Source organism: Rhagoletis pomonella, unplaced genomic scaffold (assembly GCF_013731165.1).
Source record: "Rhagoletis pomonella isolate Grant_MI unplaced genomic scaffold, Rhpom_1.0 Rhpom_scaffold_00013, whole genome shotgun sequence".
NCBI classification, from domain to species: domain Eukaryota; kingdom Metazoa; phylum Arthropoda; class Insecta; order Diptera; family Tephritidae; genus Rhagoletis; species Rhagoletis pomonella.
The window spans coordinates 17359299-17385910 of NW_023458567.1; the positions used below are offsets into that span (position 1 = coordinate 17359299).

At 38.3% G+C, this 26612-nt stretch overlaps 1 protein-coding gene across 7 annotated transcripts in view; it reads right to left on the bottom strand.

Annotated features, from left to right (window-relative positions):
• The window catches only part of LOC118748895 (tetraspanin-2A), a 166927-nt gene that overhangs the window by 25599 nt on the left and 114716 nt on the right, over positions 1-26612 (bottom strand). For 4 of the 7 annotated variants that reach the window (XM_036483627.1, XM_036483626.1, XM_036483625.1 and 1 more), the window contains 2 exons: positions 7408-8303; positions 22-278 (listed from right to left, as the gene is read on the bottom strand). The exons of 1 other annotated variant lie outside the window; for it this stretch is intronic. In XM_036483627.1, the coding sequence (XP_036339520.1) occupies positions 67-278; positions 7408-7948 (753 nt within the window). In that variant the 5' untranslated portion in view covers positions 7949-8303 and the 3' untranslated portion in view covers positions 22-66. Of the gene's footprint in view, positions 1-21; positions 279-7407; positions 8304-11023; positions 12274-12329; positions 12408-26612 lie in introns of those variants that run through there. 2 more of the 7 variants (XM_036483623.1, XM_036483634.1) reach the window with 2 other exon arrangements.

Here is a 26612-nt window from a genome sequence, read left to right on the forward strand (position 1 = left end):
CATACATATGTTTATCTACATGTATATACTTGTTTCTGTGGTTTGCCTCATCTACAAAACATCGTCTTATCTAACTTCATCCACATCCTCACCCTCCGACGAGCTACGTATGGTATTGTATTGTGAATTGCGGCTGCGTAGCATACGCAAGAAGCTGCCCACAGCGAAAATGGTTCTTCGATGTCGATGAAATATACCCTGGTATAAGGCCTCACGTAACGTTTTGCGATCCTCCACATCGACCGACGAGGTAAGCGATGTTTGATGCGGTAAACGCGCTGAAAGGAAATTAAAGAATTATAGTTAGTTAGGCATTAGTAGCTCAAGAGGCAGCACAGTACTTAAGAGCTAGAAAATATTTTGCTAAACGTTTCTGTGAACTGACAAGTTGCAAGGTCGGGAGAGAAAGAGACTTTTTTAAATCTAGCTAAGTAGCAATCCTCCACACACACAAAAGCTTTGATCGGGTACTGGCCAATAATACCCCACACGGTTAGAACTGATCTTGCCTCAGATCTAACCACAGATCCTGACAGTAGACTTGAACGGGCATATCCCGTTGGGTACACAAGTAGTAAAACATAAAATTACTTCAAGCCTTATTGCTGCAGCTGTATGTTGGTTGATGAGTTTAGATCCGCTCCACATTTTCTTATAAGCTTACTTGACTTCGCCAGGCTAAGGTTGTGAACGTCAGATACGGCATTATAAAAGATAGAACCACTAAGGAAATCTCTTAGGCGGATATCAGATGTGTAAAGTGCTTAGGATTTTATCTTTTCTTTTGATCGTTCCTAAAACTCTACGCCAAATTAACACTCCTATTCCCCAAGTACAAAATGCATACTATTTTCTATTCTGCGAAACTCATCTTTAATAATTCTGCAAGTTGGAACTACGTTCGATGACTCAGTCAGTGTCCATCTCCCTTGGCTGGGTTCTACCTGTTTAGATGCATCTGTAACCGTGGTACCTGCATACCCTCCCCGAACAATATAAACAGAAATACATTTGCACTTCCTCAAGCAAGAGACGCGCAAAGATCCACAGTTGTAAGATAGACCGCGAGCTTTGGCTGGCTATGGCAGAGCAAGTACAGTAAGGTTGTTAGAAAAGTTGCAACAACTATCGCCGGTCTTTAGGCGTGAGGAAATCATGCTTCTGGGACTTGCGATATGTACAGTCGCTACAAAAGTCGCCACGTAAGATGCGGTGGATTGAAATAACATTGTCCACAAGAAGTGAAACAACTATGTACATCCAACCAACCAAATCAGCTGTGTCTACTGATCCTACAAGTTTCCTTACCAGAACTTTTTTCGACTTCCTAAAATAGGCCACTAGGCAATACTTGACTGGTTCACTTAAACAGATTTACGACTTGGTCAAAAATGAAGGAAAACTCTTGTCGCTTATCCATACAATTTTTTCTTAAGATCGTAACTATCCTAGAGCTAAGAATTAAGTTAAAAAGTCACGTTAGACTAAGGGTAACAGGAGATGTCTCTCGCACTATATCGATATAATCGTGGCGCAAAGAACTCAGGAAACGGCGCTTAGAATAAAGATAGGAGGGCAATTATGACCGCGGATGATCAAATGCAAGTATTGTATGTTCGGTACATGAGATAAATTTCTAGAAAGTGACACAAGTGATACTAATCTAAAGGGGATATAGGAATGGATTTAAAGTGACGAAAGGGTAGATAGACACTGTGCTATTATTATGTGTATTTTGATTTTCAGCAGTCGTAGAAGGCCTTAGATTACAGTAGAATTTCTAAACAAGAAATCAACGCAGAAATTACACCTGTTAAGTTTCCGAGTGACTTCCTCACTTTCAACTCTAATTTGAATATCAACTTTTATTGTCAGGGTGTCAACAAAGCAATAAACGCTTACTTTGTGTGCGATAAAGCCGACCCAATTTGGATGAATATTGCGTTAATAAACACATCTACTTAGTATCTTCTCGGCAAAGAATTGAAGGCAATGGAAGGCCCGGGGCACTGCCGATAGCATAGTGACGTTGTAGGCTAATACCTTGCAGAAAGTATCAACTTCTTCTTCTTCTTCTTTTTTGGCGCTGTAACCGCCTAAGCGATTTTGGCCGAGTTCAGCAAAGCACGCCAGTCGTTTCTCCTCTGTGCCAACTGACGCCAATTGGAAACGCCAAGTGAAGCCAAGTCCTTCTCCACCTGATCTTTCCATCGCAGTGGGGGTCTCCCTCTTCCTCTGCTACCACCAGCGGGTTCCGAGTTGAATACTTTCAGAGCTGGAGCGTCGGTGTCCATTCGAACGACATGACCAAGCCAGCGGAGCCGCTGTATTTTAATTCGCTGCACTATGTCCATATCGTTGTAAAGCTCATACAGCTCATCGTTCCATCGTCTGCGGTACTCGCCGTCGCCAACGCGTAAAGGACCGTAAATCTTCCGCAAAATCTTTCTCTCAAACACCCCAAGAGCCGCCTCATCGGATGTTGTCATTGTCCATGCTTCTGCGCCATATACCAGCACGGGCATGATGAGTGACTTATAGAGCGTGGTTTTCGTACGTCGAGAGAGGACTTTACTCCTGAATTGCCTACTCAGTCCAAAGTAGCACTTGTTGGCAAGAGTGATTCTACGTTGGATTTCAATGCTGACATTATTATCGGTGTTAATGCTGGTTCCCAAGTAAACGAAATTCTCTACTTTCTCGAAATTGTAACTGTCAACAGTAACGTGGGAGCCAAGGCGCGAATGTGCTGACTGTTTGTTTGATGACAGGAGATACTTCGTCTTGTCCTCGTTTACCACCAGACCCATGCGCTTTGCTTCCCTATCCAACTTGGAAAAGGCAGAACAGACTTCGCGGTTTTTGTTACCGATGATGTCGATGTCATCGGCATAAGCCAGCAATTGCACGCTCTTGTAGTAAATTGTTCCTGAGCGGTTCAGTTCTGCAGCTCTTATTATCTTCTCCAACATCAGATTAAAGAAGTCACATGAAAGGGAGTCGCCCTGTCTGAAACCCCGTTTTGTGGCGAACGGCTCGGAGAGGTCTTTTCCAATTCTGACGGAGCTGGTGGTATTGCTCAACGTCATTTTACACAGCCGTATGAGTTTTGAGGGGATGCCAAATTCAGACATAGCGGCGTATAGGCAACTCCTTTTAGTGCTGTCAAAAGCGGCTTTAAAGTCGACAAATAGGTGGTGAGTGTCGATTCTTTTCTCGCGGGTCTTTTCCAAGATTTGGCGTATTGTGAATACCTGGTCTATGGTGGATTTGCCAGGTCTAAAGCCACACTGATAAGGCCCAATCAGTTCATTGACGGTGGGCTTCAGTCTTTCACACAATACGCTCGATAAGACCTTGTAACCTATGCTTAGAAGGCTGATCCCGCGGTAGTTGGCGCGAATGGCGGGGTCACCTTTCTTGTGGATTGGGCAGAGCACACTTAAATTCCAGTCGTCGGGCATGCGTTCATCTGACCATATTCTGCACAAGAGTTGATGCATGCACCTTATCAACTCCTCGCCGCCGTACTTGAATAGCTCAGCTGGCAGGCTGTCAGCTCCAGCGGCTTTGTTGTTTTTCAGCCGCGTTATTGCTATACGTACCTCGTCATAGTCAGGCGGTGGAACGTCGACTCCGTCATCATCGACTGTAGGCTCGGGTTCTTCTTCTCCACAACTTTCCGTGCTGCTACCATTTAGTAGGGCGGAAAAGTGTTCCCTCCATAATTTAAGTACGCTCTGGACATCAGTTACTAGGTCGCCATTATTGTTCTTACAGGAGTGCGCCCCGGTCTTTAAACCTTCCGTAAGTCGCCTAACTCTCTGGTAAAATTTTCGGGCATTCCTCCTGTCGGCCAGCATTTCAAGCTCTTCGCACTCACGTATTTCTGCCTCTCTCTTCTTGTTGCGGCATATACGTCTCGCTTCCCTCTTCAGATCCCTATAGCGGTCCCACATAGCGCGCGTTGCGCCCGATCGCAGCGTGGCCCTGTAGGCGGCATCTTTTTTCTCTGCAGCTTCCTGACACTCCTCATCGTACCAGTTGTTCTTTCGGGCTCGCTGAAATCCGACTACTTCTTCGGCGGCGGTACTTAATGAGCGGGAAATGTGGTTCCACTGCTCGCATATGTCGGTTTGTTGAAGAGTGCTCTCTGAGAGCAGGTGTGAGAGTCGAGTAGCGAAAGCGCTGGCTGTCTGTTGTGATTGCAGCTTTTCGACGTTAAGCTTTCCTTGCATATTTGGGCGCACATTTTTTGCTGCACAGAGGCGGGTGCGTATCTTGGCTGCAACAAGATAGTGGTCCGAGTCGATGTTTGGGCCTCGGAGTGTGCGTACGTCTAAAACACTGGAAGCGTGCCTTCCGTCTATCACAACATGATCGATTTGGTTTCTCGTTTTTCGATCCGGAGACAGCCAGGTAGCTTGATGGATCTTTTTATGCTTGAACCTAGTACTGCATACTACCATGTTTCGGGCCCCGGCGAAGTCGATCAGCCTCAATCCGTTGTCGGACGTTTCGTCGTGGAGGCTGAATTTTCCGACGGTGGTTCCAAAGATCCCTTCTTTGCCCACCCTGGCATTGAAGTCGCCAAGCACGATTTTGATATCATGACGGGGGCAGCGCTCGTACGTGCGCTCCAAGCGCTCATAGAAGAGATCCTTGGATGCCTCATCCTTCTCTTCCGTCGGGGCATGGGCGCAGATGAGCGAGATGTTGAAGAATCTCGCTTTGATGCGGATTGTGGCTAGACGCTCGTCCACCGGGGTGAACGACAGTACTCGGCGACGGAGTCTCTCTCCCACCACAAATCCAACTCCGAATTTGCGCTCCTTTACATGGCAGCTGTAGTAGACGTCGCAAGGCCCCAGACATTGTTTGCCTTGCCCCGTCCAACGCATTTCTTGGATGGCGGTGATGTCAGCTTTTGTCCTTACGAGGACATCAACCAGCCGGGCAGAGGCACCTTCCCCATTAAGGGTCCGGACATTCCAGGTGCATGCCCTCAAATCGTAGTCCTTTAAACATTTGCCGTGGTCGTCATCATAAGGGGGGGTCTCATCCGAGGCTTTGCCTTGCTTCTTCACTGGAAGTGGTTTTTACGTGGCGGGTCCCAAGCCCAGCGCACAACCCATTGCTGGGACGGGGGTGGTTTCGCAACCAAATACACGTTTATATAGCGAGCCGCTTGCTCCAAGCAGACACCCGCTTGCAGCCGCACCTACTGGTGAACAGACGCTGCAGACTTCAGTGAGCCCTTAAACCGAATAAGTCAGAGTGGCCCCACCGAAGCTCCCTCTCTTTCTGCCGTGACCCAAGGCTCCACTCGGATTGGTTACCGCATCTCGCACATGGGTTGCTCACGTTGCCCAGAGTGCGCGAACGAGGACGCAAGAGTCGGGATTGAGTATAGCCATGCAACTGTAACTGCATACCCAGCGCAATGACTATACCCCATTGCACTCCGAAAGTATCAACTATTAACTCTGAAAAGGGTAGACTTTAGACTTATGTTTGGGTGCCAGGACACTGTTTAGCACCATCTTACGCTGGTGAAACTAGAACTGATGTAAAGTGAAGCATGCTTACCATTTAGAGAAAAATAATGTTAAGCTACTTTGGCTCTGTGTTCCTACATTTATAAGTAGTTTAGAAATCCACAAAATCTTGGTGCAACATTGCTCTACACCTAGGATCCAAGGCCTAAGGCACCAAATACTCTCTTATCAACACTAGGGATCAGTTATGGTATAGACTAAGTGAGTCTATGGTGACTACACTCATTCAGCTACCGCTTTCAGGTACACTTACACCTATTTAAAGAGTACCGTTGCGATAGCCTTTTATTAGCTCAACGTTGGTTCAGATCGTTTACCTCGAAGAGTATCAGTTACTCTGTCTAATAAAGCATTCTAGCTCGCAGATTTTGATCGAACTGATGGTTCGTTGGTATTGAGCCTGGGATAGACTTGGCCTGCTACCATGTTGGCTCCGCAGCTCACTTGGTAGCTCGAGTGGTCACGTTTCCAGGGCTTTGTCTGGCGTGGAGTTTAGCGCTCAAGTTGTCGGCATACATATAGATACACAGATAGATGAAATAAAGGTTTGCCCTACGACCAAGAAGTCTTTTATGTCCTCTACCATCTACAGTACCTCATACAATAATGGAGATCAAAGAAACTTTAGGATATCTCCAACTGTTAACGATTGTATGGATGGAACACATGGCCATAGTTAGCCTAGGTACCTTTGCCGTTTTCTTGCCACCGTTTCGCACTCGTGAAGCGACATAGATCATTCGACCAGATCACCAGCTTTTGCAGGTCAGAATACCAATAAATATCTTTAACCCCTCTGTGGGAAGGTTTAAATTGCCCTATGGCTTGTAAGGTTGTAGCCTTGCAAGTACGCTTTTAGCCTGACGTACACCTATATTGTTCTCTGAGTTTGTTTCCCTTCTTTCTGAGTTCTTCCTTGATTCTGCTAGGTCTGATCGCAAAAAAAGTCCCTATCGGAGACGAGGTGGCCACCGTCCTAGCTAGACGGTCCGCTTCCTCGTTGCGCTCAACCCCTATGTATGCTACTGGTACCCAAATTAGATGGATGATGTTGTGCTTCGCCATGGCGTTAAGCTTGTCCATGCACTCAAGGACCTAGGAGGATTTGAGCGCGAATGACGAGAGGGCGTTCAGTGCCTCCTGCCTTATAACTTAATATTCGAAATCTCTGCACACAGATTATTGGAATAGACCTCCGCCTGAAAAATGCTCGGGTATGCTCCCATGGGCCCCGATAGCTTCAGCCTGTATCAAAGCCGTGAGGAGTTTAGGAGCCAACTGTATACCATTGCATCGAGCTAGCCCTAAAATTTTCGTCCATAGAGGTAGTACTCCAGGTTGCTTTACTCCCAGGCTCTATCTTCAATTTTCACTCAAAGACTACTGATTTGGGTTTATGCTCTGAGATAAAACACCAATGGAATCTGGGAGCTTAGCTCTCTCTGCCTCTGTCAAAACCTTCTCTTACACATTCACCTTTATATAATGTCTAAGAGTAAATCATGCCTACTTAGCCAAGTTTATGCAACTTGAGTAATCAGATGTATCTTGCCAAGTAATCACCAGGTCACGTCCATCCAATGCTCAAGTAACAAGCTTTAGTTTTTTCAACACAAGGCCACATTTTGAGCTCAATACCGCAACGGATAAGTGTTGCAACCAAATAGTATCAAACGGAGCCCCTCATCGTGATCTGACCAACATAATAAGAACAATGTCAACCTAGCCCGCAAAGGCTAAGATCAGCATAGGTACATACGTAAAAACTGCTCCGAGTTCGTTAAAATTATATAATTCACAATTTTCGGGAAAGCCTTAGTATATGTATGTGCGTATACTTCTTACTCACCTATTGGCGATTTGGGCGATTTAATGGAGAACTCATCCAAATCCTTCCCCGTCAAATCCAGCTTGAGTACCTTTTTCGTAAGCTCCTTGGTAGCTGCATCCAAATTCGATTTTTTGGAAATTTTTATATCGACATTACGCTGACTAACCGCACTCTTCGAGACTGCACCGCCATCCTTGTTTTGCTGTTGCTTCTCCGCATTTTTTGTATCGGCGGGTGATTCCAGCTGTGACATTTTATCTGTTTTGCTTAACTGCTTTTGTATGGGTGATTTTGGATTCGATTTCAATACCTCTTCAACCAATTGCTTCTTCTCCTCGAGACTTTTATGTGATTGCTGCTGCTGCTCTTGCTGTTGTTGTTGCTGCTGCTGTTGTTGAATGCTCGAAGTGGTCGTCGTAGTGGTATTCGAAGCAGCCGATGCTGATGAGGCGGACGATGTTGGCGATAGTACGGCTATGTTGATTGTTGTTGCTGATGTCGCTGTGGCTGTTGCTGTTGCTGCTGTCGATGACTTTTGACGATGTTCGATTGCAACCATTGTTCACAGAGCAGCGACGTTAATGCGCAAAAAGAAAACGGAAAGTGAATACAAATAAAATATCAACAGCTATGCTATCTGTCGGTGGTATGGAGTGGAGGCGAGCTATTCAGTCGTCGAACAACACACTTGATCTCACACTTAAGATGTCAAAGGACGACAGCGAATTGTTAAGCGACTGCGGTTAACGACGAAGGCACTTTTGAGTTCGATAAATCTTCTTATGCTTCGTCGTGGGCTTGTTGAGATTTTTTGTCGAGTGGCGAATTGTTTATTGTTTGCTGTTATGCTGCAAAGTGCTTTTGATGCGTGAAGTGGCAAGACAGTTGAGTTTGTAAAAATATTATCGGCAAAGCTGAGGGTGAAAAAGAAAAGGAATAATTAATGTGAATTTGAGAAAAAGTAATTAGTTATGCAAAAAATTAAAAGCTTAAAAAAATTATTAAACTGACGTGAGTATGCATACAATTGATTTAAATTAGATTTTAGCTCTTCTATCTACGACTAACGCAGTTTAGCAAGGAGCTCTGTTAAATGCACCAGCTTGATTGGGCAAGGAAAACCCGCTATTGGACAGTTATGTACTTTTTTTGCTTTGAGGGGGAAAACTTGGGAAGTATAGTTGTTCACTGTCTAAAAATTGGAAAGGCTTTGACGAATTTTTATGGCAAAAATTTATACTATGGGGCCAAAATTAGATGTTAGCAACCAACTCCCATCCACAGTGGTCTGAGAGCGGCATAAACTTCAAGTTTGGGAATGTCTTGAAATAGCCAGGTAAGTGCTTGATTACATTCTTAGGCATGTCTATTAACGCGATTAAAGGCATTTTTCATAGAAAATGGCCCAAGAAGTATTCAAAGGGCAGCAGATGTCAACGGCCATTTCACGGACCCAGCAAAAACAATAATTGAATGATGGGTTTTGGTTGGAGCTGGAGCTTTAATGCAAAGTTCGGTAGTAAATAAGTGTTGCTCCATAAAGGGGTTTTCATTATTTTTCCTACTTTTTCCGGAATTTAGAATATTTACTATTTGGTTTCAAGCATTTTCAACGCAACTTTCATCAAAAATTTGGAAGATTTATTTAATGTCTTATAACAATTCAGATTAAAACCTTAGTAAAAAGCAGGGACCGAAAACAACAGTTATTTTTTCGATGCTATAAAAGTCCGGGGTAACATATTGTCGTAGAATAAACATATCCGTGTTCCTTTGATCCCAGGACCTCCTGGACAAGAATTCTACATTATGTTTATTTTTCGAAGTTTTAGGGAAAATGTACAAAAATACATGAAAAATCCGAACTTTTATTTTTTAGGTCGTTTAAATATTTCTGAAGGCTATTTTAGTCCTCTTTCATTTCGTACCAAATTTATTTAATTTGGATAAGCGATTTATTTATTATTAAAAATTACTTTTATTTCGGTCTTAAAAAATATATGACCAAGCTTAATTGTTTTTACTGAACTAAAAAAAAAAAATAAAAGTGCGGATTGACCGATTATTTTCTTTCAAATAAAATAAAAGTCCAAAAATAACTTTTTTCTGACGATTTTTATTATAAATGTTATGAAAGTCCAGGTCCCTGGTAAAAAGGTCTCAACATGTTCCAATGTTTTTGAATAAGACAATAGTTAATATTTTATTATACTCGTATAAATATATGTAGAGTCGAGTGTGGCAATAAATGCAGATATATTCATATGAAGGTAATTATATGCAAGTAGAAGGCAAGGTTATTTTTTAAGAAGCATAACGCGACTGAACGTGTTGGATACAAAATGGTTATGGTTAAAAATTCTGTATTAAAAATTCCATTCAAAAGTTTGCATGGTAATATTCTGTGTTTTCATATTCTGTATCGTAAAATTCTGTATTGCAAAATTCGGTATGGCAAAATCGGAATACCATATAAACATAGAGATTTCTTTTTTTATGATTTTTCCATACAGAATTTTTAAATACAAAATTTTAGAAATACACTTCTTTTTTATCCGAGCACGAAGATTTTCTAGTGAAGACGAAATGAAAGCGGCAAAAGACGAGCATTTCGAAGACAAAGACGCCGAATACTATTCCACTGGGTTAAAAGTCCTTTATAATAAATGTAAGAAGTGCATTGAAGTGGAGGGAGGTTGTAAATAATATAGAAAAATATAATTTTTATACATTTCTATCAGCTATCAGAATTTTCGACCGAAAGATTTTTGAAAACCAGAATTTCCTACCGCTCCCGACTGAGCAACAGAAGATATCGACTTCGAACGGGCAATTAGGCCTTCTGAAAATATTGTTATAAGGGAGTGTTTATATTTTATTGTTGGCAGATGAAGGTGCTTAGCCAAGGGAGATCAATTAACCTTTGACCTCTTGAAGAAAAGTAACTTGGCTGCCCCTTTTACGAACTGCAAATATTTTAGCGCTGTGCGGATGATTGACTCCGAAATCTACAGGCAATTCATGTCTATCTGCGGATAAGTAGCTTACGTGCTTTGCATTTTTCTCTACCTGAGCTACTGAATATTTGTGACTCAACAGTAAGATTATATGCAGGTTGAGATAGGCGGCAGTCTCTGATGGCACGTTACTCAAACTAAGGACCCTTTCTGCTCCCCACTCACTTAATTGTTTTGAGCAGAGTATTATCTGCGTACATTGATAGGTAAAGCCAAGTCAACATTTATGTTCTTTACTATCGAAACCAGATATATTTTCGTGGACTTACAACTTTTTGAACCCCATTTTTTTGCGCCAACGTAGACTCCCGTCGATTTGCCCTGGGTTTCCAACCAGGACCACTTTGGGAATAACTGCACTATGCTAATGGTTCGAGCTTTATTAAAACTATAAATTCCGGCAGGAAAACAGTGCAATAATCAGACTGAGCTCGGAAGCTGAACTACATGTACATATGCCTAAATCTTCCAAGTAGACACCACTTTCACTCTCCTTATCTAGCTTATACACATCCGTGCATATATAGTAGACCGTAAGACATAAACTACAAACTTTGGAAGAACATAGAGCCAAACACCTATTCTCAACATCACTCAACTGTACTTCGCTCTCTCACCTTTTACGGTGGCCTCGCCTCACTGCTATAGTAGACTTCCTCGGGTAGCTCGAGACTCGAATGCAATGCACTAGCACCAAATTTCGCTTCTCTCAACGTGAAACCGTTGCGACGCGCTGAACTAAGCACCTGTTGTTGGTCTTCTTGTTGCTGTTGTTCCTTCTGCTTATTCACCTGCGAATGAAGCGCGTTGTAGGCACTAAAATTGTTGCTATTGTTGTAAATTGTATTAAATTCAAACGCAAATGCGTTATCGTTGGTCTGTGTTGTTGTTGTTGTTGTTGCTGCTGTTGCTCTTGTAATTGTATTCGCTACTACTGCTGCTGTCTCATCGACACCGTTGTTATCAATGGCCGAACAATCTGTTAATGTAATTTTCGGCAATGTCTCATCAATGTCACTTATTTCTAATTGCATTAGATGATCAATTAGTTCATGGAAATTAGCGCGCGTTGCTACAGTATTTGTTGTACTACTAATTGTTGTTGGCGAATTGGCATTCAGGTAATCGTTCATGCTACAACCACCATCTAACGTGGTCGCCGTGCACTTTACAGCTGTCGACTGTTTAGCTGCGTTGGTGGTTTCGTAACGCGGCGCTTGAGTTGCGCTCGGTTTGATCTTAACGCGTATCGCGCATGAATTGTTACGCCAACGGTCGTTGTTTTCGCCGTTTTCGACAGCGGATTGCGCTTTTTTCGCGCTGATGCCGATGTTAAAGCTACGATTGCGCCCGATGTGTCGCAGCAGATAGGTCAGCCGGAAAAAATGCTCAGCGCTACGCAAGCGTGGCGTATTCCCCGGTGTATTGGTGGCGCTAGTCGCTGCCGATGCGTTTTCGTCGTTGCTACTGTTGCTTGTCTGCTGTGAAGATGCACGCTTCGTTGCACGCTTCAGCTGTTCGCGTCGCGCGGCGTTTCGCTTGCCGATAGCTTGGAGGTAGTTGATGTGCCGCAGAAACCCCTGCTCGTAGTAATCGCAAGCCAATTGTAAAAATTGCGCTGGAGAATTTAGGAAGGCGACATCCTCTTTGCTTAACGGGTGCTCCCTTTTGTTGTGGCTGTCGATTTGTGGTCTCACTCCGCGGTTAGATGAACTTACGACTGAAGTTGCTCTGCTACAAAAAACTTCTCGCGGCTTTCGCTGAGTATCTTCGTTCCGAAAGCTGTTTGGTGTATTCGATATCGCTTGTTTCGTCCTCAACGATTGATTACAGTGTGTCAGCCGTACTGCCTTTTCTTTAACTTTCCCTACAATGTCATTTGCATTACTATCGGTTTCTTCATCATCGTCATTATAATCGTACCATTTTCCATTAGCATAGGCAATGTCTACATTGACGTCAGCGCTGTTATTTGTTCGCAACTTTGATGAGTTCTCGCACTTTCTTTCACCAACCGTGGCCCACTTATCCGCTTTGCAGCTAGTAAACCCTTCACCTTTTGCGCTTTTTTGCCGCTGGCTACTCTTTGTCGAGTTAACCCTTCTTCTGTTGCTGCTGCTCTTATTGGTCACGGCACTCTTGCGGTTCGCACTCCACCTTAACTGTCGTTCGACCAGCACTTTTAGTTCCTTATAGTCGTTAGCTTGTCGAATGCGTTGCACCGTCGCGTTGTACGTATCGTCAGCTGGTGCGTCCTCACACAATGTCTGACGACCGCGCGGTGTCGTATAAACGGCAGTGAATCTGTAATTAGTCCAATGTGTTGTGGAGCATTAAAGAAAAGTCGACAGCGGATAAAACACAAATATCTACAGAATGCGAAAGCCAAAGCAGCAAATGAAAGTAACTAAAAAGAAGCGAAATATAATACACATGAACAGATGCTTTCGGTATGCTAAGCTCAAAGCAGTCGCGTTGTTCCATGCCCGGCTGACTGAGTTGTGGATTTCTTAGAGGTGTTGGAAAGTTCAGGTTAGTTGGTTTGTTGCATACACTGTTGCCGCTTGACACAACTGACAGGTGGTTTGCCATTATGGCTGCCTTTTTGAATAATTTATTATCGCTTAATGCATGCTTGGTTGAGCACTTGGCTAATAATAAAAGTACAGTGTGAAAAACTAGATGATGACAGCGGTGAAAAATTTGATGATGGAAAAACGGCGCACGACGCGATCCTTTGGGGTCATCCGCATAGAGCTACCATTGAACGTTTTAATGTAGTGAAATTTTGCATGCAATTCACTAGAAGCAAAGGAAGTTTTGAATGTAGGAAGTACAAACGATAGGTGTACTTCTCTAGCTGGATATTTAGCAGACCATGTCATCCAGAAGTAAAAGAGTGGTTTGAGGCCAAAGTAGTCTCTTTAGGTTAAGAATGTACGGATTCACATGCCAAACCTCAAGATCTTATACCACTAAGACTTACTCCCTCGCCCTCAAATTGATATTATCCAGCCTGACTGATGGGCATCCCAGAAAGCTTCTGATTTACACATAGACTAACCAAAATACCTTACTGTAGGTCTCTGAATTTCTGATATTGCATAATATGATAACTTTAAAAGTGACAAGAAATAGTATACGACCACCCATATCCTCGCAGCAAAGTGCGCGGTAGGTATACCGATGGCCAGCTTTTAACAGTTTCTTTAAGATCACAAGACGCTAGTGGTCAATGACCGTTAGAAACAAGCTGTTATCTTGGGAAAGCTCCGCCGATTACCTGGCTTGCCTGTAGTGGGAAACTCAAATAGAATGTCTGGATTTTTTTAACTAAAATAAGATTTCAGTCAAGAAAATTAAAATTAATCAATATTTCTTCGAACACAATCCACTGTACAAAACAGTTACACCTATACAAAGTAATCAACAGGCTCGTACATACATACATACATACATACATATGGGCGAGTATGATACCACGGTGTATAGGTGGTAGGCTCTTTACGATTTTAGCCACCCTATTCTGCCTGCCCTCCTCCATTCAACTGAAATCATCTTCAGCATGCCCTCTACAGCAATGTCTATTTGTATGTATTGTTGTTCTTGCATTTATGTTTACTTATGCGGCTTTTAGTTGCGGATTTTCCACACTCCCCCACTCATGCACACACATACACCCCGACTCACGCACATACGCATACGCCTACTTTACAAACATAAAAGATGGAATAAAATTTTGTAATTTTTTTCTTTTGCTTTTGCTTTTGATTTTGCTGCACAAGTACTTAGACTAGTGTGCGGGTACTATTGTAAAACTTTATGCGTTGGCTTGTCTGCATCCGAAATGTTGTTGTGTGTAGGCGTTGTATTTAGCTGTAAGTAGCTCTTAGGTGAATGCTTTAATGAAGCGCTAAAGTACATGTTTGGCTTCTTTTAATTTCTTGTCGCAAAAGTTCATTCGTAAATTACACTCGGTGACCTTGCGCTTTGTACTATGCTTTTCACAGAACATTATATATACTATTTACAAAGGTGTTGGAGGGGGAATATTTTTTTCTCTCATTTTGACGCAAAGAAAAACTACCGTAGTAGGCTGATTAAAATAAATAGCTTTTTTATTTGCCTACCTCGACAGTTTCCATTAGGGGAACGCTTATGGTCAAGCGTAGGAGTAAATTATTTTGATTATGTTTGTCAAAAGGGGGTAAACAGATTTTTTATGTAGATATGATAAAGCCTTAATTTCCAAGGATTAAAGGTTTATTTTCCAAACCATTTCTGTAATTACATTCCTTTCCCTATGTACGAGTACATTTGATGATTTTATAAAATGTTGGAGTTCATCGTTGCGGAAATACATACATATTGCCCGTATGTTTTCCGCTTTTGAAGTTTTTCTTCTTCAACCTGCCAGCAGGTACAACATCGAATACTTTCAGTGCTGTGAGCATTTGCGTTCATTCGTACGGAATAACCCAGCCCCAGCCAAAGGAGCTGATATCCCCGCGCCAACGCTACTTATAAGAATATTAGGGAAAGTTTGAGAAGTTTATTTTTTTTAGTTTTTCTATGCTTACTCAATGTAAATGTCTGTCAATTTATAATTTTTTTACAAAATTTATTTTGAAAACTAATGCCGTTTTCGTTTCTACCGAAAAAGGTTACCTTCTCTTTGCCCTCTACGCACAAATTCTAAGAAAAGGGCAATCTGCAATGGCAATATTTTTTGTAGAACCGAAAACGCCATAAAGAAATGGAAGATGCTTCTAAAGCAGGGATCACACGAGTTGTACATTTGTGTAAAATTTGTACATTTTGGCAGTGACAGAGAAATTTGAGTTCAGCTCAAAAAAGAATTTCCAAACAACACTACTCAGTAACTGCCAAAATGTACAATTCTGTACAAATGTACCAGTCCTGTGACACTGCCTTAACACTTTTTGGAAAAAAATTTTATTTAATTTTTTTTTTCAAATAGAACAAATTTATTTTTCTTAAACTCTTAGCTAAATTTTTCAAATAAATAAAAAAAAAGATTAGATTTATAATTAGAATTAAAGCAGGGAGCAAGTTTTTTTTTAACTTTTCGTTAAATTTCTTCAAATAAAATAATTAACAATTTTATTAAGCTTGAGGCCGTTTCTAATGAAAAATGATGTGGGAAAACAACAAATAATTTACACATGATAGAAGTTATAGCTGCTATTTCGTGGATCACCTCATCAGACTTCACCGGGACTTTAACTCGCAATTAATGTTTTTAGCTTTTTATGTTAATCAGCACTATTTTAAATACATAATTAAGAGTTTTTCAAATATGTTATGCTAAACTTTTTTGCATCAAAATATTTTATATGTAAAAAAAAACCTAGTCGAAATTTTTTTTAATTGTTGCAAAACTTTCAGATACTTAAGATTTTTTAGAAGTAAAAAAATATTTACAGAAAACGTGGTAAAAATTGGTAAGAGAGAATTTGAAAAAATTATATTACAATTTTTTTTAATTGTTATTTTAGATATATGTTTTATAAATTTAATCATAAGTTCCAAAAGTTTGTAAGACTAGTTTTCTTTATGTCGTATTTTGACAAAAAAAATCTTCAATATATTTTGACACAAATTTATCTCCTTTTCCCATACCTTACCGATTATTTTATGGGCCAAAAACCGACAGATAGCCAACTTACGAACACATGTACACGACTGAAGACCTATTGTGATCTAAATCAATCTATAAACCGTTTTTAAGTTTCATTTGACAATGTGTTTTCGCTCATATGACGGCAAATGCCATTGAATTTGATACAGTGAAAACGAGCCTTTAGGTTTGCATGATTTTTCTTTAATTTTCTACAATTTTATTTTTACTTCTTAGAATTTTTTTTGTATTTGATGAAAAACTGTATATTTAGTTTGCATTTTATAAGTTTCAATCTATAAACAAAATGATATAAAAAAACTAAAATAATTCACTTTAATTTTACGCCGAAACAAATATTTGCGGAAAACTGTTAAGAATTGATAAACAAATAAAAAGAACTCGTAAAATATTTTTTCCATAAAACTAGTCAAAAGCTGAAAAAAAAATATAAAAACTAATATTTTCCGCCTTGGTTAACGTTGAACTTTTTTAATACGTATCATCCCATACTTTAAATTTTTTAGGTTTTTTGGCATGATGACAAATTTGTTGCTTAAATTTATTTTTATTAAATTATAAGATTTTCCATTCAAAACTAATAACTATAAATTGATTTGAAACAATATTGCGACACCAAAAACAAAGTTTGTTGAATAAAAATTAAAAATAATTTAAAAAATTGTATTTTTAGTTTTATAGAGACTTTTACGTTGGTGGCATGAAGTTTATGCCTGAAAAGATCCCTAGTATAATTTTCTAAAATATATCAATCCTCTAACGACTGTCCAAATTTACCTTTTGCTCGTTTCTTGGAGAATCAAAAAGGGCCAAAATGAGTTAAAATGTTCTACGAAAATATTTCCCATGAAATTTTATATGTATATATGTTTAAACCATTAATTTCGCTCAGACATTTATTTTAACCATGTTTTAGTAGGTCATAAAATGAAAATACAAGCTAACTTTTGCAAATCCATCGAACTTTCAGAATATGTTAACAAAGTTTGGGCTGGTTTTGGCTGTCGCTCAGTGTTATCGATAATTTTTTTGTTTTCGTTATATTTGAAGAAGGGCCTCTATAAAGCTCTCGAATGTAATTTTTAAAATGTAAATTAAAAACTAGACCACATCACTTCGCCCCATATACCTTGGAAAATCGTGCACAGCTATTGGTAACACTGGCCGCCGCTCACCGGACACCACACCGTAAAAGGCCTCACGCCTGTATGGCACATAAATCGTATGCCGCCTGCGACGCGGTATACGCGATCTTTGCTTAAAGTCACGATAATGATTGGCGATTTCATGTTGATATGTTTCGTTGAAAAAAAACGCTGGATTGTAGATTTTACGTGTGGGCAATTGCGGTAGTGGGCGCGATAACTGCAATTGCAATGCTTTACCGGTGACAGAGAATGATGGCGACGACAATGATGGCGATAACGGTGTTGCAGGAAGTGACATTTTATGCGAGCACTTCACTTTCCGGCCGCTTGAAATTTAAAAGAAAGCAAAACGTTTAAGAGACACCCATATTATTTCGTATACCGTTAAGCGACACTGACTTCGAGGAACTGAAACCGCAAACCGCAAATTTCCACAAATGCGAGTAAATAATTTGCATACTCGTCAGAGTTAGATTGATGGCAAAATGAATGCAAAACGATTATTCGATATGGTTGGAAAAATAGGCAAATGAGTTACTTGAGTGGAGTTGGGTGATTTGATCATTGAGCGGCATGTATGTACATGTATGTATGTATGTACTTAGGTAAATGTTTATTTGGAATATTGGAGTATTATTTTATCTATATTGCATTAGATTAGAATAGTCAATGCGGAAAATATTGTCGATAGCAACAATTTGTGGTTGTTAACACGTCAATGGGCAATTTATTATGAAAATTGACAAACAATTGAAAACATGAAAATGCAATTTGGTAATAATATGCCTTAGGTTTTTTTTTATGTTTATGTACTTGCATGTGTATGTACGAGTCAAGTTCGGCATGAATATTTCAGATAGACGAACTATTCATAAACACAGTAGGGAAAAATAGTGGGTCAGTATGGCGGTAATTTTTTTCATGGAATCAGAAAAGAGCATGGAGTTTTTATAAGAAAAGTTAAAAAAAAAAGTCTGAAACATTTTATCTAACCGAACTCGGTTTGTCGAGAGCCGACGGATTTTATGCATAGAAAAAATTGTTAGAACAGGTATCAAAACTTGACGCCTCTGAGTGGTAACATGACTCGGCTATGTCCGCCGCCCTGAATTCTCTTTGCCAAAACTAGGGAGGACAAGTTAGAAACTCGCTTATCGTAAACACCAAGCTGAGTTGAGGGAAAACCCTGAAGGTCAGATTGACGAAAACAGCCTTATGAAACGCCCAAAACTCCTTTAAGGCAATAGAATGGAAGGGTATTAATGCAGAAGCAATTTCGAGGAAAGAAAATAAATAATTCTGGGCAACTAGCAACTAGTTTCAAATTTGAAGACGTTTCGATAATGAGATTACAGAGAAAGTGGACAAGAGTTGCTTCCACGTTGAAAAAAACGGTTCCTTGCAAGGTTACAAACTAAATTCCAAATATGTTTTTATTTTCAAAGAACCAATGGCAAAGATATTGAGATTTTTTTATTTATAATATATATTCTATTCACGCAGAAACCATGCCTTACTTTTTACTGGGTAGTTATTGATAAGCACGCAAATAAAAAAAGAACTTGCAAATACATTGAGGAGCTGCGCAAACAATGTACAATTTGCAGGAGAAATCGACATACAAAATCCTTGATTGTTTTTATTATTTTTCTGCGGCATAACTTATATACCTTCTTGTACATACTTACGTACTCATATATACTTAAGTATGGGAATAGTCGTAAGCATTCTATCGAAATTACCGAATTAAACTACCACGAAAAAGTTTAGGGAATCTCAAAAGGTTTAGGCCAAGTTTTTCAATTATTCAATGGCATGCTTTTAGTATTGCAATACTTTTGAAAGACCCTCGCACAGCAAAAGGGTTTTATAAGCAGCTTATTTGTGGCAGAAATGCACTCGAAGGGGCTGCTGTGGGAAAAACCTTCTTATAACTTAATGTTTAACATACGCGGTATGTTCGGAAAGCAGGACATTTGGGCGCTTTGCCACGCACAAGCACACTTGAGAATGATTGCCATTTCATATACTCGTAGATATTGATTAAGACAAATAAGAATTCGAATACTTAATTCCAATATTTATTATCGGGTTGAATGCGAATGTTGTATGTAAATACCTTTACATATACATATGTATGTATACATGTAGATATATGCATTTACGGAAGGGTTATTCGATACATGCTGCCAGCCGTATAAAATTAAATGTATACATATGTATGTACATACACTGACGAACAAAAGTGTTGGCACAGTGAATTTTTCGCAATATATACAAACTTTTTTATTACAATTTATTATCGATAATTTTTTTATAAAAATGTAGTTCATACTACATCAAAAAAACTAAAAATAAAATCTCTAAGCTTTTTGCAAAACTCAGGAATATTCAATAGATAAAAGTCCATGCTAATTTACAACCTTTTTATCATATTTGTTTAAGAATTTATTTTATTTTTTTTTGAGTACGTAGTTTTGAAGCCAACGCAATTTTAGTATAAAAAAGTTATAGTTTGAAGTAGCTAGGGCTGACCGTTGCTTTTTGGCATTTTTTCATGCATGTTTTTCATAACAAAAAACTTTCAAAAATACTCGGTGTGGAAAAAATGCGAAATAACTTCACAAAAAAAAAACTCAACAAGTAATTTGTAAGCAAAAACAAAACCTACTTCAATACTCGAATAAAAATAAAGAGTACCGATAATTTCCTTATGATCCAATGATCGGATTTAAACCAAATTAGTGTGGGACTATTCCTTAAAGAATTAAAGAAATCGTTTAACGTGGTTTAAAGTTAAGAAAAAATTCCCACGAATTGATAACCTTCTCCTTTGTTTGAAGTCTGTTAGAAATCATTGTGATTTTTTTGCGATTTCAAACTTGCACTTTATTATTCTAAAATTAAAAATTTGCATGAAAAATTATTGAATTTTACACAAGGTTTAGACATTATATTTTTATGATTTTTGTTGTAGTATGAAACATATTTTTATAAAAATTAGAGGAAAAAAAATTAATAAAAATTGTTTCATACATTGTGAACCGTTTCGGAAAAAGTACGTGATACACCCCTTGGTCTGAATTATTACCGCAAGGCAATTAAAAAAAATATAATTTTTTGGATCTTAAAGTAAGATTGTCTCGAGGGGACAATGTTCCAAAATTCACTGACCTCAAGTAACCTATAGTGATACTTTGCAACAGATCTCAGTTTTAACCACCCTATTGTTGGTAAATTAAGGCTCTCCAAAAATTATTAAACTCTTTCTGAGGAAGTATTTCGGTTCGAAGGCAATTTGGTTTTTTTTGCCGACCCCCACGCCGTTTTACATTTTTCGTCATATCTTCGGCAATTGGATCTCAAAGTATGATTTATCTATTATTTTCTCTCAAGGAGAAACTTTTTTACTTCCAAAGTTCATTGAGCTCAAGTAACCCGTTCTAGTACTTACCCACTAAATCTCAGTTCCTGTCACCTTAACGGACCACCCTAACGTCCGTAACTATTTAATAAAAAAATCTTATTGTCGAAATTGCCTTGCAAAAATTTGACTCAGGGGCGTACAGTGAAATATCTTTTGCTTGCTTACAATGTGATACGGTCTAATGTACATAACTTTGTAGGTTCAGGTAAGCATACATATGTCAACGTAAGTTTTCCTGGTGAGGTCATCACAGCTTAAACTTTGTTTTTAATAATTTACGTGTTTCGAGTTTGAATTAAGTCAAAGACTTCTCATATCTACGGCATACGAAGGAGATTTCTGTATGAAGTTAAGTTCGTCGTGCATGCGTCTCGGCAAAGTAAATTTTGTTAATGAAATTCATTGAAAAGAAATGCGAATTAAGGCGGGCGGGGCACAAACTTTCATACAGGTAAATGTACATACTTATGTATACCTTTCGTTTTGGCATGTCATAGCAGCGAAAGCTTACCGAAGCTAAAGCAAAGTTATTAATTATGCCAGTAATTATTTCTTTTTAATGCGAAATAAATAGAAAAAAGAGAACGCTAGGGAAATAAATAACAAATTAAAAGAAATATACGAATGCACATACATATGTACACTTAGGTCTCTTTTTATGCGGATTTGAATTTATGCATTTTGCTTCAGTAAATAGCTATTGGTTGACTTTTCAGTCTTTAGTACGATCAAGTTGTTGCAATTATTCTGTGCTTAAAGCACCCGAAAGTAAAAGAAAGAGTTCTTGGCGAGCTTTCGGCAGAAAATTTCGTCAAAAGCAGGAAACATTTTTCTATATTGTTTTCTCCCCTGCGAAATTCAGCTTAAAAGCTCAAAAAATAAAAGTTTTTGGTGAACAATTTCGCCAAAGCTTCAAAACTCCAATGCACCTCTTGCACTTTTTTTCAAGTAGCTCGTCTTTCTGCAGTCTAGCTTTAAAATAAAACTTCAATGTATTATGGTTGTAGCTGTGGCTAAGCCTGGGCGTCGTCTCGCGAGTTTAACAATTAATACTAAATACTAAGAGCCGTTTTATCAAGTATTCAAAATTCGTTCTCAAAAATGGTCCAAAATGTGCTTCTGCATTTTGTCGACCCTAATCGCTATAACTATTCTAACTATTGTGAAGCGATGAATTCATTAACAAATCATATGGGTTGACTTGCATACTCATCTATTAAAATGTAGGACTTAAACAATAGTGCCAGAAGGACATTACCGTCGCCAACGCAGCGAATCCTAAGCTAATATTAAAAAGTAAAAATAAAATTTTTAGAGTAAACAAAATTAAAACTAATTAATGCGTGTACACACTCGTCTCTTCTCCTCATATTATTTCACTGCTTGCTTTGTATTCTCTTCAAACCGTTGACAACCTTCCAAAGCTGAACAAAAGCTCTCTTTGCCACCAAATACTACTACGTACACATCGGTGTATTCATACTATGTATAAAAATATAAACCCTTTTCTTTTCTTAAGAAGAAAAATTAGTTTAATGCAGTACGTGTTTATGCGTTAAGTATGTGTATGCATATGTATGTATATCTATGTATATGTTGCATGTGTGTAAATATGTAGATCTGTAGTAGATAAAAGGTCTTGCATTGGATAGCGTCTGCCGCAGCTGTTTGGTTGGCGCATTCATTTTGTTTTTAATTATTTACGAGAAATTTTGCGTGATAGGTTGGTAAAACCCCTCAATTATGGAAAACCCAAACTTCTCATTCACATGCATGTGAAAATACATTTATTTACACACAGCCAGACATAAGTAAATGCATGTAATTAGTGTACAAACTTGTGATTTACGAGTCAGAATTTGTCTATCTTTCAACTGATCGGTGTTCTGGGATGAAATGGTTGAGGTACTATCTTTAATATTAATTACTGAAGGGTTAAAACAGCAAGTGTATTACAAAAGACATATTTGAATAATAAAGAAAAAAGTTTTCGACATCCTGAAATGTCCCGAAAATATATTATAGAGCAAGATGTGTCTTTAGGGACTTGATATGAAGAGTGTTAGCAATATTTCAAAAAACTATTTTTAAATAGGTTTGCCATTTATTAAAAACTGTTTATAAATTAAGTAACTTATGCAAAATTTTGGTAATTGGTCTCAAACGAAATATAGCATAGAACCATCAAAAATATATTCAGAAAGTGTTGCCGCCTATGTAACAATTAAAACTCCACTAAATTTGTGAGTTAAAAAACTCTGACGCAAGCAACTTTCCAAATGAAATTGCCAGCTGTGGAAATAATTTAAATAAATACAAAATTAATAATGAAAATTTTTCTATACATACCAACCATTTTTACTAAGAATTCTTAACTATAAAAAAATTAATTCATTTAAATAACTTATTTAAAAGACTACCAAATTAGCATCAAGTTAAAACTATTCACGAATGAGCAAGAATTTGTTGGAAACATTGGCAGCCCATCAAAATAAACTCAAACAGAGTTACCAGAAATATCGTAAATAAAAAAAAAATTAAATGACATGTTATAAAAAAAAATATTTCAAGATTGATTTCAAATAAACAGTGTTAGAAAAAGTTTTAACATGACCTACTGATTTAGTTAAAATAATACAAAAAATTATGTATGTATTAAAATATTAAATAAAAGGATTATCCAAAGGAAGCGGGTTTAAAAATTGTTTATTCAGTTAATTTTTTAAGTAGCGTTGCCAATGGCAATTTTTCGAAAGTGTTTACTGGTACTGATACAAAAATTGTTTTCAAATAATTTTGAGCAGTATTGCCAGCTACCAAAAAATGTAATCTTAAATTATCTGCAGGGTATGTAAAGTACATATTTGGAATGTATTAACATAGGATAGGTGCTTTAGCAGAAATTAGTTGCGTAGAGTTGCCAGCAAAAATTATATAGCTAATATTTTTTTAAAGCATAAATTGTTTTTTAATTATTTTAGAGCTCTCCGACCAGAGGCTGGATTCTGTAACTGTGAGAAAAAGCAGTGTACACCCACGATGCAGCGAAACAAAGGTGGCCCTTTACGCGGACCGCCAGTCCTCTCTTTGTCGCCTTGACAGCATCCACCCTTTCACTGACGTCACAATAATGTTTTTCGCAACAGTGATGAATACTAAATTTTAATATTGTACCTATTTGCCAAAAAGTTGTACCTAAACGTAGATAAACGTACCTTAAAAGTAAATATATATTTTTATGTGCATACTCTTTCGATAGTTGGTCGACTACCTCCTCTTTCGGTACTATATCTACGTTTGGACCTTCCTCCAACTCAAATTAACTTAGTTTAGCCATTTTTTGGACTTAAGTCAAAAGTTAGCCTACGTTTTACACAGCTTATTCTTGACTAAGTGAAGAAAATTGACTTAACTAAGTTAAGTTGAGTTGGAGAAACCAGCCCTGAGAGTTGAAATTCATTATCACACTTGCTGAATCGCAAAATGAAAACTGTACTCAATTTTCTGTGTACACTTGAAAGCTCAAAGTTACAGAATCCAGCCCGATCTCGGAGAGTTTTCGGTATCTTTAAGATGTTTTCGGTGTTTACTCGAAACGTTTGGTGATTTTTGGGAATTTCTTATGGATTTTCGAGCTCAAAATTACACTGGGACTTGGATTTTGTCCAAAAATCGGAAAGCAAAAATTATCACTTATTTTCTGCTAGCGACCGCCGTGGTAGCAGTGCGCGCTGCTATTTTGCAGGTCCTGGGGTCTAATAGCGGTCGCCGCAAAACTCTAGGCCCCTCCCCTTTGTGTGACAACGTCAAGGCGCACGCCACAAAAAAGGGAAGGAAAAGCTCGGCCAAACACCAACATATTGTGTAAACGCCAAACTATTATCATTATCTTTGAGGGGTTTCGGACTTTGCTTTTTTTTGAAATTTTCTCGAAACTTTTGATGATTTTTCGGAATCTGGTACGAATTTTGCGAGCTCAAAATTACAATGAGACCTGAGCATCACTTTCTATGAATACCTAAAGAATAGAAAAGCAAAAATCAGCAGTTATTTTCTGTTCAAAGGAAAAACAGCACATTTTTCACTTTTCTGCTTGCCCAAAATGCAAAAGTTAAGGTAAACTTTTTGCTTCTCTGTATAAAATCAAACACGGTTCGGCCTTCGCATATATATTGCAAAAAATTTTCTTTAAATTCTTAGTGTTACCTTCCTAAGATACAAATAAACCACACTCAATCAAAGCTGCAGCTCACAATTACACTAAAAAAAAAAAACGTGCACAAAAAACTTCTTGATAACCGTACCTTTGTTGATTAAGTGCAATCAAGCGCAAATTTTCGAAAATAATGCTTAAGAAAAAAAAGTGAAATATTACAAACAAAGATATATAACAATAGCATGCACATGGCATATTAAATACGCACAAACACACAATTGCACCAGCATCAAAAACCTTCACTCAAGTCTGTCGGCGCTTTTGTGGTAAGTATAAAGTGTACCAGGGCGTATACGTAATTTTTATTAGTAACCAACAAATGTGCTGCATTAATATCGTAGTAGCCACTCATGTGCTGTCATTTGCTCATACTTGTGTAGTAGTTGTTGTTTATTGTGGGCTCATACACTTCTTATATGAATGTAGTACTTGAGTTGAACATAAAAAGTACAAATATTTTGCAAATAATAAATTCGAAGACAAGCTGACAAGCTGCAAAGAGGAGGAAACACTGTGATAGAGGCATGCAAAACGTCGAGCGGTAGGAAAGTGCGACCAGCATATGTTAAATTGTACTAATGTACATGCAAGTGTATACTTGTGCGTTTACTTGCTCCTTTGCGGTGCACACACCGCGGCGTATACGCAACCCCTCTGTTGTAAGGGTGCGTGCGATTAACATAAATTTCTTTGATTTAATGCGGGCATGCCAATGACAAACTGAAAGGCAACAAGAAGCGAAGCAGCAACCACAGCAATAACACAACAATTGCAATAACAAAACAAGTGTTTGGCTACAAGTGGCCAGAGCAGCAATAGCAAGAACAATAAAACAACAACTGCCGCCTTTTGTTCGGTTAGCAGCTCTTATGCGTACAAAACATTGTAGTCGTTTAGACGAAGTGGCACTTACAAGCATACATATATATGTATGTATGTATGTATGTACATAGATCCATACAGATGCATACGCATAAAACAGACTGCAGTATAAAATTATTGCTCAACTATTTATGCGTGTGAAGTTGTAAATATATTCCCCTGTGTGCATATATACAAACATATATAGACAAACACATACATATACCACTGCACTGTGGACCAGGAAGCGATAAAAACTGGCCAAATTTAAAACTCTATCGGATTGGGTTTTTTGGGGTTGCTGGTTCCGTATGTATCTAATATTAATTAAAAAATAAAATTAATATGGCAGACGATATTTGGAAAATTGAAACGTGAAACTTTTTTCGTTGGTGTTTTTTAAGTCACAAAGTATCAGATTTTATAAATTTACCTATTTAATATATTAATATTTAATATACCGGACTACAAAAACCAAAAAATTTCAAAACGCGCAAAACAATCAATATACTCACGAGACCATTGGCCAAATATAGTTAAACTGTATTCTTAGTTTTCCGCTCTGACGTTAGTATTTCATTTAAAAGGACTTAAAAATTCTTACTATATGATTAAACAAAAAAAAAAAACGTTAAAAAATCTATGTAGAATAGTAATGTGGGTACCAAATGAGAGAAAAAATTCTGTATAATTGAGAAAAATTCAATGGCCTTATTCATAGAACATAAAATACATAGGTTTAAAGAGCTCTATAAAGTGACATTTTCATACAAATTTTCAATTTATAAATCAGTTAAAGTCTTATTTATACTTTTATGAATTTGGGTTTAAGTCTTTTGGTTCACCAGGGCGAATAAGTAATGAAAATGCCCTTTTAATTAATTATACATAC